The sequence below is a fragment of the Saccopteryx leptura genome, chromosome 9 (genome assembly GCF_036850995.1).
Source record: "Saccopteryx leptura isolate mSacLep1 chromosome 9, mSacLep1_pri_phased_curated, whole genome shotgun sequence".
Taxonomy (NCBI): Eukaryota; Metazoa; Chordata; class Mammalia; order Chiroptera; family Emballonuridae; genus Saccopteryx; species Saccopteryx leptura.
The window spans coordinates 29,748,457-29,761,958 of NC_089511.1; the positions used below are offsets into that span (position 1 = coordinate 29,748,457).

At 43.2% G+C, this 13,502-nt stretch overlaps 1 protein-coding gene across 1 annotated transcript in view; it reads right to left on the minus strand.

The window, feature by feature from the left end:
• CDYL2 (chromodomain Y like 2) overlaps positions 1–13,502 on the minus strand; it is a 179,725-nt gene that overhangs the window by 29,321 nt on the left and 136,902 nt on the right. Inside the window, exon 3 of the mRNA XM_066348885.1 lies at positions 2,163–2,380. Coding sequence (XP_066204982.1) covers positions 2,163–2,380 — 218 coding nt within the window. The remainder of the gene's footprint in view (positions 1–2,162; positions 2,381–13,502) is intronic.

The window sequence follows — 13,502 nt, forward strand, 5'->3', positions numbered from 1 at the left end:
TGCTCCTCCTCAGTCCCCATATTTTAAGTAATGTTGTCTACCTAACCGTATTTGGTAGTCATTATTTCCCTGTTCTATTCACCTTAGGCATCGTATGATTGGCATTAAAGAAGTAAGGTCGCCTGACCAGGTGGTGGCACAGTGGATAGAGTGTCGGACTGGGCCACAGAGGACTCAGGTTCAAAACCCCGAGGTCGCCAGCTTGAGTGCAGGCTCATCTGGCTTGAGCACAGGCTCACCAGCTTGAGTGCGGGGTAACTGGCTTAAACATGGGATTATAGACATAACCCCATGGTCTCTGGCTTGAGCCCAAAGGTCGCTGGCTTGAAGCCCAAAGTCACTGGTTTGAGCCCAAGGTCGCTGGCTTGAGCAATGGGCCACTCACTCTGCTGTAACGCCCCTGACAAGGCACATATGAGAAAGCAATCAATGAACAACTAAGACGCCACAACAAAGAGTTGATGCTTCTCATCTCTCTCCCTTCCTGTCTGTCTGTCCCTATCTGTCCCTCTCTCTCTGTCAAAAAAAAACAAACAGTAACGTAGACAAAAATAAATTGGACTTCATCAAAATTTTAAAACTTGTATGGCCAAGGACACTAGAGAGTAAAAAGACAACCCACTGAATGGGAGTATTTTCAAATCATATACTTGATAAGGGTATAGTATCCAGAATATATAAAGAATAGTAAAAATTCAGTAACACACCCCAATTTCAAAAATAGGCAAAGGAGCAGAATAGGCATTTCTACAAAGAAGGATGGTAGACAAATGGGCAATAAACACATGAAAAGATGTCCAATATCATTAGTCAATGAGACACCCCCTCATACCCACTAGCGTGGATATAATAAAAAAGACCAGATAACAAGTGTTAGTAAGGATGCGGAGAAATTAGAGCCCCCATACTCGGCTGGTGCAAGCGTAAAATGGTCAGTACCCGTGCACAATGGTTTGGCAGTTCCTCTAAAGCAGGGGTCCCCAACCGGTTTTGGGCCACGGACCGGTTTAATGTCAGAAAATATTTTCACGGACTGGCCTTTAGGGTGGGACGGATAAATGTATCACGTGACCAAGACAAGTGTCAAGAGTGAGTCTTAGACGGATGTAACAGAGGGAATCTGGTCATTTTTTAAAAATAAAACATCGTTCAGACTTAAACATAAATAAAACGGAAATAATGTAAGTTATTTATTCTTTCTCTGCGGACCAGTACCAAATGGCCCATGGACCGGTACCGGTCTGCGGCCCGGGGGTTGGGGACCACTGCTCTAAAGGTTAAATACAGGGTTACCTTATGACCCAGCAATTCCACAATTAGGAATAGTGCCAAGAAAACTAAAAATGTGAGTTCATATGAAAACTTATACAGAAAGGTTCATAGCAATATTATTCATAACAGTCAAAGTGGAACTAACCCGAATCTTCATCAGCTGAAGACCTAATTCACAAAATGTAACATGTCTACACAATGAAAAGGAACAAAGCACTGACATGGATAAACCTTGAAAACATGATGCTAAGTGACAGAAGCCCACCCCAAAAGGTCACATATTGGATGACTGCATTTATATGAAATGCCCACACGGCAAATCTATAGAAATAGAAAATGGGTTAATGGTTCAGGGGTGGGGGGAGGGAAAATGGGGGTGACTGCTAATGGGTCCAGGGTTTCCATCTGGGGTGATGGAAACATTCTGGGATTAGTGGTGATGGTTGTACAACTTTGTAAATATACTAAAAAAAAATCACTGAATTGTACATTTTAGAAGGGTGAAATTTATGAAATGTGAATTATTCTAAAAAAAATGTGAGCTGAGTAAATATAATTCCTTCTAAAGCAAAGAAATTGGGCTTGCTTATTACAGTGCCACCAGGCTGGGAAAGCTCAGGACGGATGTTCGGATGCTGGGGCCTCCCCCCACTGTCTTCACCAGTTGACAGAATCTGTTTACCAGGCTCTTCATCTGCAAAATGGGATCACAAAGATCAAATGGATAATGCAGGTAAAGTGTTTAGCAAACTGTGTCCTGCAGTCAAGTGTGTGTGCACGCTGGCCGTTTGGACCAGTTCCCTGAAGAAACAGAGAGAAACCAGTGCCCCAGTCTGATGAGTGAGAGGCCGTCCCCAGCCCGACCCGCCCTCCAGTCCTGCCTCGCTCACCTCAGGGGTCAGCGCGTTGTTGTCTGAGGTCTGACTGGACAGCAGGATGTGTGTGAACCCCTCTTCTTTCCGCACAACAATGTCCCGAAACCGACAGTTGCTTTCATTCTGGCGGACGCTGTACCTGAGCCTCTTGTCAAAGACGTAGTCCTTCTCCGTGTCCAGCTTCCTCTTCGCGGAGCTGTGCATGTTTAATCCCCCGTTGGTCAGAGCAGAGCCTTCCAAAATCAGATAAACCAAGTGAGAAACCAAGACAAGAACAATCGTGCAAGAGCGAGTTCAGAGAATCACCAGATTTTCATTGGAAGGGTCTGACGTGGCTGGGACCTCCGTGTAGCCCTGTTCTGGGTGGCGAAGGGCCAGGGCCTTACTTGCTGTATCTCCCAATTCAAAATATGACACAAAGGGCTCTCTGGGAAAGACCCATGGGATCTTTGGTTCCTTTCTCCCACACTCCACCTGGGAGCACCCAGCTTCCGCTCGGACACCTTCAGCAAAAGGGAACCACTGCTTTGAAAACTTATGGCCACAAGAGAAAACAAACAAAAAACCTGCAGCTTTATTCATAATCACCATAGACTAGAAGCATCCAATACGCCCTGGCCGGTTGGCTCAGTGGTAGAGCGTCGGCCTGGCGTGCAGGAGTCCTGGGTTTGATTCCCAGCCAGGGCACACAGGAGAAGCGCCCATCTGCTTCTCCACCCCTCCCCCTCTCCTTCCCCTCTGTCTCTCTCTTCCCCTCCTGCAGCCAAGGCTCATTGGAGCAAAGTTGGCCCGGGCGCTGAGGATGGCTCCATGGCCTCTGCTTCAGGTGCTAGAATGGCTCTGGTTGCAGTGGAGCAATGCCCCAGATGGGCAGAGCATCGCCCCCTGGTGGGCATGCCAGGTAGATCTCGGTCAGGTGCATGCGGGAGTCTGTCTGACTGCCTCCCTGTTTCCAGCTTCAGAAAAATACACACACAAAAAAAATACATCCTTTACTAGGTGAATAAACAAACTATGGTACATTCCTACAATGGAATATTATTCAGCAATAAAACAAAATTAGTTATCAAATCACAAAAATACATGAATGAACCTTAAAATACATTCCACTAAGTCAAAGAAGCTAGTCTGAAAAGCCTATGTATCGTATGATTCCAATTATGTAACACTTCAGAAAAGGCAAAAGTAGAAAAGTAAGGAGGTCAGTGGTTGCCAGGGGTTCAAGTGGAATGAGAAGGGGTGGACAGGTGAAGCACAGGGGGTTCTTAGGGCAGTGGAACTACCCTGTATGGCACTATCATGGTGAATCTCAAAGAACACTACAGCACACACAGTGTACCTTAATATATGCAAACTTTTTAAATAGGCAAATTTTTAAAAATTACGAAATTGGGAGAATCCCAGGATGGAATGCAGCAGGCGACAGAAAAATCTAACTGCATTCCAAATGTATGAACAACCTCACTAAAGGGGAATGGGAAGGTGCTGGCCTACAGAACCTCAGGGATGAGCGGGTCGAAAACCACAGACAAAATAACCTGAGTCGAAGCACAGTCCTCTAGCTGATAGAGCAGATTCCCATGGAAGCAGGTAGGAGCTCAAAACTTTGCTACCATGATACATGTATGCTTGAACTGAACAGTTAAGTAGATGGCAGACGGTAGGAACAAGGTTTCCCACTGTTGGAGTGAGACTCTACAGATAAGCAAGGGGAGAAGGCTAGAATGAGCCATGTGATAATGGACTCGAGTCGAAGACATCAATCTGAGTTCATGTTTAGCTTAATTCAGTTACAGGCAGTTGCATACAGAAATATGTATAGATAAGTGTATATATACAGGTTAATATGCACACATGTATTCCCTTGCTATGTCAGCTGAGAGGGTCCAGAATCCATGACATGCTGACAGCAGCCAGCACACCCAGGACCATGACATGCCGACAGCAGCCAGCACACCCAGGACCATGACATGCCAACAGCAGCCAGCACACCCAGGACCATGACATGCCGACAGCAGCCAGCACACCCAGGACCATGACATGCCAACAGCAGCCAGCACACCCAGGACCATGACATGCTGACAGCAGCCAGCACACCCAGGACCATGACATGCCGACAGCAGCCAGCACACCCAGGACCATGACATGCCAACAGCAGCCAGCACACCCAGGACCATGACATGCCGACAGCAGCCAGCACACCCAGGACCATGACATGCCGACAGCAGCCAGCACACCCAGGACCATGACATGCCAACAGCAGCAAGCACACCCAGGGCCCAGGTCTCGGTTTCTGATATCATTCTCAATAAAAGGAACCAGGGCTCCCCGGAAAAACGGTTGATTCTAGGATTGGGGTAGGAAATATATCAGGTATGCTTGCAGTGGCTGAAAGGAAGTAAGTTCTAAAAAAAATTTTTTTAATGACCTGACACGGATGTGGGTGTGCTTAAAGGACACGGGAGCCAAGCAAAAGAGCTCCTAATGGCCAAGGATGCAACAAGTTGAGGAACAAAATAAAGCAGTATTGCATTATAACTGAAAGTATGCAATCAAGATCCATAACTCCATCCTGATATGAAGAAATAATGCAATAAATGAATAAATGAGAGAGAAGAGACAATTCTCCCTCGCACAAGAATTCCAAATAGTTTACGTAGACGCCCTGCCTTCAAGGAGGAGGGGCGTAGCTCTCCACTCTCCAAGTGAGGGACACAGGTAGCGACCTCCTGCCACACAGTACAATATGGAAAGTTGGGGAGGGAATAACCTGACAGTAAAGAACCCTGACTGAGGCAGATGGAGAAGCCGAAGCCCCCTCAGCCAGGAGGTCAAGGTCAACATCAACAGTGGTAAGTCCCAGTGATGGCATGCACCCTCGATTATGATACGAGGAGAACAGCACGTCACCTCTGTGGTCTTCCTCGCATAAACCCACAGCATGAGATCAACATCCAACAAATGCAAACTGAGGGACAGTCTACAAAATACCTCATCTGTATACTTCAAAACTGGAAAGGTCATCAAAACTCAGGAAAGTTTGAGAAACTGTCACAGCCCAAGAAGGACCAAAGGAGACATGAGGACTAAATACAATGTGGGATCCCGGATGGGATTCTGGAACAGGCATTAAATAAAGACTAAGGAAAACCGACTGGTGTGTGGACTTCAGTTAATATTATAATAGTGTATTAATACTGGCCTATCAACTGTGACAAATGTACTGTACTAATGTAAGATATTAATAAGAGGAGAAGTGGTGTAGAACTCTCTGTACTACAGTCCAAATTCCTCTGTAAATCTAAAATGGTTTAAAAAATGAAGTTTATTTTACATTTCAATATTAAGCTAATAATAAATTCTGAAAAAATCGGAACCTGCTTCACAGGGGATTCTGTCGTGTAGGCAAGTCTGAGACCCTGGCCAGTGGTTCCTACCCTGTATGCATCAGGATGCCCTGGAGAACCGTGACAACCCAGCCTGCTAGGCCTAGCCCCTGATGCTACCGCTGCTCCAGAGACTGGGCTTTGAGAGGCAGGGTCCAGGCAACCCGGGTGTCCTCCATCATCAGGCAGTCCCCCAGCCCCCAGAGTGCCAAGGTGAGAAAAGTCTTCCTCAAGCCCTATGCTTGAAAGCTGGTGGAGGTCTGGAAATCTTGTGGAGTTCAGCGTTTTTGCTGGGGGTAAGGGTGGCTATCTTGTGTGGGATGGACTGGGTCTTGAAGATGACCTGGCTAAGCTGCAGTGACATAGGAGGAAGGGTACAAGGAAACACCGAGAAGGACTCACTGTGTGCTAAGCACTGTTGGAACTTTTCCTCTCGATTTTGACAGGGAAGCAAAAGAAGTCACTATAGAGACTGAAATGCTGCATCCCAACCAACAGCTGGTCCCTGAGGCCAAACCTGGCCCCCTCTTAGAAAAATCACTGTGCGGACAGAGCAGACTCATCCTGATTGCTAATCCTCAGAGAGCAGGATTCAATGGCATAACATATTTAAAGGACCGGTGAGATAGTAAGCAAAGGAATAAATGGTACGCCTGACCAGGCGGTGGCGCAGTGGATAGAGCGTCAGACTGGGAGGCCGAGGACCCAGGTTTGAGACCCTGAGGTCACCAGCTTGAGCGCGGGCTCATCTGGTTTGAGCAAGGCTCACCAGCTTGGACCCAAGGTCACTGGCTTGAGCAAGGGGTTACTCGGTCTGCTGTAGCCCCACGGTCAAGGCACATATGAGAAAGCAATCAATGAACAACTAAGGTCTCGCAACGAAAAACTGATGATTGATGCTTCTCATCTCTCTCCATTCCTGTCTGTCTGTCCCTATCTATCCCTCTCTCTGGCTCTCTGTCACTGTAAAAAAAAAAAAAGAAAAGAATAAATGGTAGCTCTTGTTTTATATTCATTATGGCCCAGCTCAATATAAGAGTATTTCAATAATATTTCCTGCGTGAATCCTGTCTCTCCAACGACACTATAAGCTTTTCAAGGGCAGAGCCAGGTCACACACAACGCAGGCCAGCATAATACCTGTGGGCCAGAAGGCCACAGGAATTCGTCCCTGAACTTTGGGTGGACTCGGATCCGTAATTAGCAAGCATTGGAGGTCTTGGAAGCTCAAGAACCAAGCCAAAGGCCCTGGCCAGTTGGCTCAGTGGTAGAGCGTCAGCCTGGCGTGCAGGAGTCCTGGGTTTGATTCCCGGCCAGGGCACACAGGAGAAGCACCCATCTGCTTCTCCATCCCTCCCCCTCTCCTTCCTCTGTCTTTCTCTTCCCCTCCCGCAGCCAAGGTTCCATTGGAGCAAAGTTGGCCCGGGCGCTGAGGATGGCTCCATGGCCTCTGCCTCAGGCACTAGAATGGCTCTGGTTGCAACAGAGCAACACCCCAGATGGGCAGAGCATCGCCCCCTGGGGGGCATGCCAGGTGGATCCCGGTCAGGCACATGCGGGAGTCTGTCTGACTGTCTCCCCGTTTCTAACTTCAGAAAAATACAAAAAAAAAAAAAGAAGAAAAAAAAGAACCAAGCCAAAGGCAGAGACCAGGAAATGTTTCACTGGACCCCTCCTCCCTAATGCCGGGTCCCCACCCAAGTGAGCTCCGGGGCTCCAACAGGCACAGAGGCAGTGGTGCCTGTGTTAACAACAGCTCCCATGAAGCCTCCTCATCTTGTACTTTTCCCTTATTCAAAGTGGGCTTTGTCAAACACCGCAATGCGGGTAAAATGATTCAATGAACTCTGGAAAGTAAACGCGAGCATTTAATTAAAAGGCTTGTGGAAAGAGAGCTGTTTCTTCAGAGTTAACCTCAAAATCTTCAGCTCCTCGGAAGGGCTTCCTAATTGGAGCAGCCACAGTTTCTGCAGCAGCCCAGGCAGGTGCAGGCGGTGGTCCCGCTGGCAGAGGTTAGCGCATTATGGGAGCTGCTCACAGGGGACACTGGCTCTCCCCCGGGGAGAAGTCAGAATCCCAGGGCTCTGGAAACGTTAATGCTCTCAGGGCTGGGAAAGGTTTAAATAAAATCCTACTGCCCTTCAAATGGATCATGGTGCTAACCGTTATATCAAGGAGGAGGACGTGAGGGTGAGCTGTGTAGAGCAGCTCTGTACGGTGTCTCTACAGTTCCCCACAGTCCTCCAAAACCACCATTGTGAGTCCATTTTGCAGACAAGGAAAAGCAGATAACTTGCTGAAAGCCACAAAGTTTTAAATGGCAAAATCAGGATTGGAGACAGCTGTCTCTCTTTTGATTCATTCATTCACTCAAAGTCTCTTTATCACCTCTTATGGGCTAGCTGTCATACCAGAATATGGAAATTTAAAAAAAATGATGAAATAAGGTACCTGCCCTCACAGAGCTGGCTTGGGTTGGGGGCAATAAAAAGTAAATAAGTAAATTAATACCTAAAATAATTATAGATGGGAAAACAACAGGGTGCTAATGGGGAGGGTGTCTCTGTGAATTTACACAGCTTTTTTCTCTATCAGGACCCTGGGCTCAGGTCTCTGAGGATGACTTGGAATATGCACCATCTCTGGCCATGGAAGGAAGGAGAGACTGCTCAGTGCCCAAATTCACGCCACCTGCAGCTGCATCATGTCCCGTTTCTGCCTGTAAGTGGATGAAACAGGCCCTGTGTCTTAGGAGACACAGAGGAGAGTCATCCGCCACAGCCAACCAGACCAACTTCACCCCGAGCTGCCCGCAAGCCCTTGCTCCTTCCAGGACATCGGACCTTCTGAAAGACTGCAGCAGGCTGAGAGACAGAACGTGCCAGAAGCGTGGGCCTGTAGGGCTTTGCAGCCAGACAGTAGACAAAGCCCAGCCCGGCGTTTGCTAACTGGGAGAAGCTAGGAAGTCGCGTGAGCTTCTTGCGCATTAGTGACCTTGATTACTACATGGGGTCAATAGTACCTGCTTTTTGGGGTTTTTCAATTCAAGAACTGATAAGGGAATTAGCAAGTGCTCAGCTCATCCTCCTTAAATGTTAGCTAAAGGACACTACTAAGTCATTTCAAAAAAGAGGAATTAACTGGTGAGTCCTCAAAGCTATGACAGGCCTGCTCCCAGACCACTCTTGGCGCTAAGCTGAGGTACGTACCCAGGCCGAGCGATGGGGCGTTCCGGGCACAGGGGCTGACTGCCCTGCTGAGCCTGGAAGGCAGGGGGAAACCCAGTGACAGCCCAGTGTTCAGCTCTCTATTCCCTCTCATGGGCTAGAAAGCTGAGTGGCCCACTACCCACTCTGTGCCCACCACTCCCTGCATGTGGAATGGGAGGAACTATTCCTGCCTCACAGAATTGTTGTAAAGTCAAAGAAACGACATGTGCTGTATTTCTGGGATACAGGAACCCCTACATTATGCTACTGTCCTTCCTTCTATTCCCTTCAAACCTTCTCACGTTCCTTCTTCAGAATACAAAGGAGGATCTGCCGTTACAAGAAGGCTCTATAAAATCTCACTATAATAGACTTTCTGATCCAAACACATAGGTAAATACTGGGCTCATCAAAAAGATAATGGTGCGTGTGAGAGAGAAAGAGCGTCAACACAAAGCAGTAAGTGAGGCTGGGAGCTGGGCAGGGAGCAGATGTAGGGCCAGCAGAGACCAAACTTCCCACGCTAGATGGGAGAGGGGACCCAGGCCCATGGCCTGACATAGGGGCGGCATGAGGCCCGCCATGAAGGCACAACCACAATAACAGGCCCATGTGCTGCCCAAGGCTAAGGCTTTACTGGGAGCTCTGAGCCAAACACATCTATTACAGAGAGAGGGGAAGGAAAAGAAAGCAAAAAAACAAAACAACAAAAATCTTCCTTCTTAAAATGAGTCTGTACACCAAAACTCCAAAACAGGAAGATATCGAATGCTTAGAAATCTCAACAACAGAATCAACACTTGTGACAGGAATTACTCCCAATAAAATAAAATTAATTATCATGAAACAACCTGACAAGGACTTTAAAATAGGAATGTTTAGAATGCTCAGAGTGATAGATACAAGGAAAACATTCATTTAAAATAAGCAAGACATTCTTAAATAAAAGCAGACAGAAAGGAAACAAGAATAAAGTCAAGAACTAATTAAATATAAATAGCACATGACAAATAGGGGGAAGCATATGCATATCACAGATAATAGACAAAGACCCCCAAACTGTGAAAGAATGAGCACTGAAGACAAAAAGACCAAAATGTCCTCCAAGAAAAAACAGACAGAAACATGGACAGATATCCACAAATATTACAGAATATGCCCCTTAAACATAAGAAAAGATTTCCATTTCACCCCATAATGGCAAATTAAAACTCAAAGTAAAATAAATAAATAAAAACTAAAACTATACTGAGATACCATCTTACCCATCAGCTTGGCAAAAGTTCAAAATCTTGACACTGTACTCTGCTAGAGAGGATGTGGGGAGTCAGGCATTCTCTTAATTGTGGGTAGAATGCAAAATGGCACAACTGCTAAAGAAGGGAATTTGGCAACATCTAACAAAACTGCTAGTACGCACTCACTCTCAACCCAGCAATTCCACTTTTAGGAATCTAGCATGAAAGCCTGCCTCTAACAGTATAAAAACATATATGCATAAGATTATTTTATAGCATCATTTAGAATTGCAAAATATTGGAAACTACATAAATGCGCAAGCATGGATCAATCAAGGAACTAAACCACAGTCCATCCACATACAGCTAGTGCTCAACTTACAACCACGACTGGTTCCGATAGACCAGTCGTAACATGATTTGGTCGTTAAGTTGAGTAGGCTATATGTACAGTACTGTGAAATGATGTCATAAAAATCTTTAAGTCATATTTTATCATAATTTTCTTTCATTATTGTTATATAGTATAATTTTCTTTGTTCATTTTATGCCATTTGTATCATCTCGACACCATTTTGTTTCTTATTTTTACATTCGTCAGGTTTAAGTAAAACACTGCATTACCAGTACAACTGGTTTAATATTTGCAAAGACAATTTCCTCTTGATAGACATCTTGGGAGGGGTTTGATGAAAAATATCCAAGACATAAAACACAAATTGCTGTACCGAGTCTGGGATAACAGCTGAAATGGTACACGTGGAGATGGTAGTGCTGCTGGAAGCTGGTCCGCACTGTCGTACACCCAGTTGGGCAATGCTTCCACTGCCAGACACGGAGCAGTCGTGGCTAGTGATTGTGGTTGTAAAGCCGAATGGTCGTTAAGTTGCATAGGTCATAAGTCGATCAATATTTGTAATGGAATACTATGCAACTGTAAAAAAGAATGAGATCTATCTCTAGAAACTAATATGGAGTGGTTTCCAATTTATATACGCAAGTGAAGAGACACATGCATAAGTATTTTACCTTTAGTGTAAGAAATAAGGAGAAATAAATAAATCTTTATTTTTTGCAAAAAAGAAACACAGGAAGAATAGACTAGGAAACAATGAACTTCATCGCCCACAGGTGGCTGGCAGGGAGAATGGAGTGGAAGGGATGAGGAAATAGTAACATTTCTCTGACTATATGTTTTTGTTTTAATTTTTTTGAAGTATGTTAAAGCATGTTAAGAAAATCAAATTGATACGTATGGGGATAAAAATAAACAGATGCAAGTAGAAAGAAATTAATCATATTTCAAACGCATAACATAAGTACCCTGAAGGGGGGGGAATCAATAATATAACTTTTGGGTGCAATATTATAACTATGTACCCTCAAACAAATCTTGAATTTTTCTTATCAGGCTTACTTTTTATAGTGGTATGGGTGGAGCAATTCTAAAATTATTTTATGAGCAATACAGGGTTGAATGAATGAGAAAATGTTATAGGGAGACAGGGTTCTCTCCATGGAAAAAGAGACATGCAAACATCAAGTGGAATTAGAATGGAATTGGAGGTATCCATATGAACTCATGGTTTTAAAATTACATATATTATATTTCCTAACTCTGTCACTTGAAAGAGCTTAGAAGAAATAAAATTCTAATAGCAATGAGCACACTTAGCTATTGACTTCTAAATACCAATCCCCACTAAAAGAAACCAGGGATCCTCAGAGAAATGACTGCTTCCAGGGCTGGGATAGACAAAATACAAGTTGGGCAAGAAAATCTTATTGTACCTGAAAGCGAGGAAGTGGTCAAAAGAATAACCAGTCAAAAGGACATAAGAGGCAGCTTCAAGGGGCTCCCCCTGGCAAAATCTGGGAGAATCTGAGCATGAAAATAAGTAAGGATGGTAAATGGATTATTAACTGTTGCATAAAATAAGAATCCCCTAGTCTGTGCTGGTAAAAAATGAGATGACAGATGAATGATGAATGGAGAAGAGAGAACATTATCATATTAAGTTATTTCAGTGTCGTTGAATGACTTTAATCTTGAAAAAACATAAGACAAACCCAGAGTAAGGAACACTATGTAAAATAACTGACATACAGTCTTCAAAAATGTCAGTGTCATTATAGACCGTGGAAGACTGAGAAATTGTTCCAGATTAAAGGAGACTAAAGAGGCATGACAACTAAAGCCATCACAGGATTCTGGACTGAATTCTATATTGGAGGAGAAAAATAACCTTAAGGACATTATTGAGATAATAGAGAAATTTGATATATAACTATTAAATGAAAGTATGAACTGTACTGTGTTGACTTAAGGGAATATTCTTTTTCTTAGAAACGACCCATACTAAATATTAAGGAATAAAGGGGCATGACATATGTAAGCTATACTCAAATAGTTCAGAAAAAAATAATTTATATACTCAAATGATTCAGAAAGAGAATAATAACTTGTATATCATGTATATATGTTATGAGTGTGTATGTATGTATATCTGAGTATATTTACATACACATTTACATACATACACAGAAAGAAAACATGTAAAATATTAAAAATTGGTAAATCTATAAAGGGTTCTTTACAATGTTTTCTGTAAATTTTAAATTATTTCAAAACAAGTTAAATAGAGTAAAAAGGCAAATATTCTACAAATAAGAATCAAATTAATATTGCATATAAGAGATAATTCTAAGAAAGGAATATTTTGAAGAGATAACAGCTGACTATTTTCCAGAACTTAAAAAAGACATGTTCTTAGTCTGAAAGAGCACTATGAATATGAAGCAGGACAAAGACAAATGAGAACAAGACTGTAGAATGTCATGGGAAAAAGAAAAGATCTTAAAATATAACATGGAGAGAAAAATCACATTATCTATAAGGAATAACAGACTGATAGCAAAAGCAGTAACCGAGGGCTTAAAAAAAATATCAAAATGCTGAGAGAAAACGACTGTAAAGTTCTTCAACCAAAAATTTTATAGCCAGCTAAAATAGCATTTAAAGGACCAAGTAAATGGACATCTTCAAACACATTATTGTCCATTTACTTGGTCCTTTAATGCTAAGAGAATTATAAAGAGATACTAAGAGAATTATTTTATTACAGTCTCCAAAAGAATTATAAAGAGATACTTCAACAAATCACAAAAATAATTGATAAAAAGACAAGATAAAAGAAAAAATTATTTTTACAAATTTAGTAAATATAATTACTGGCAGCAAATATAATAAAAATAATTTTTGTTGTTTAACAACATTGGACAGACAAAACAAAAAACAAGATATACAAGGAGAAGTTAAAGCCAAATAGGGTCCTTCTTGCTATATTCAATAGGAGGACATCACATTTGTTAGAAAAAAAATTATAGTTAAGTATACATGCTAAAATTTAAGAATAAAAATAATACCTATTGCCAGCTTCCAACCAGCCCAGGGAGAGAAAATATATAAAACATATAAACTCAATTAACTCATTTATGCCTCATGTTCCATTATTGGAATAG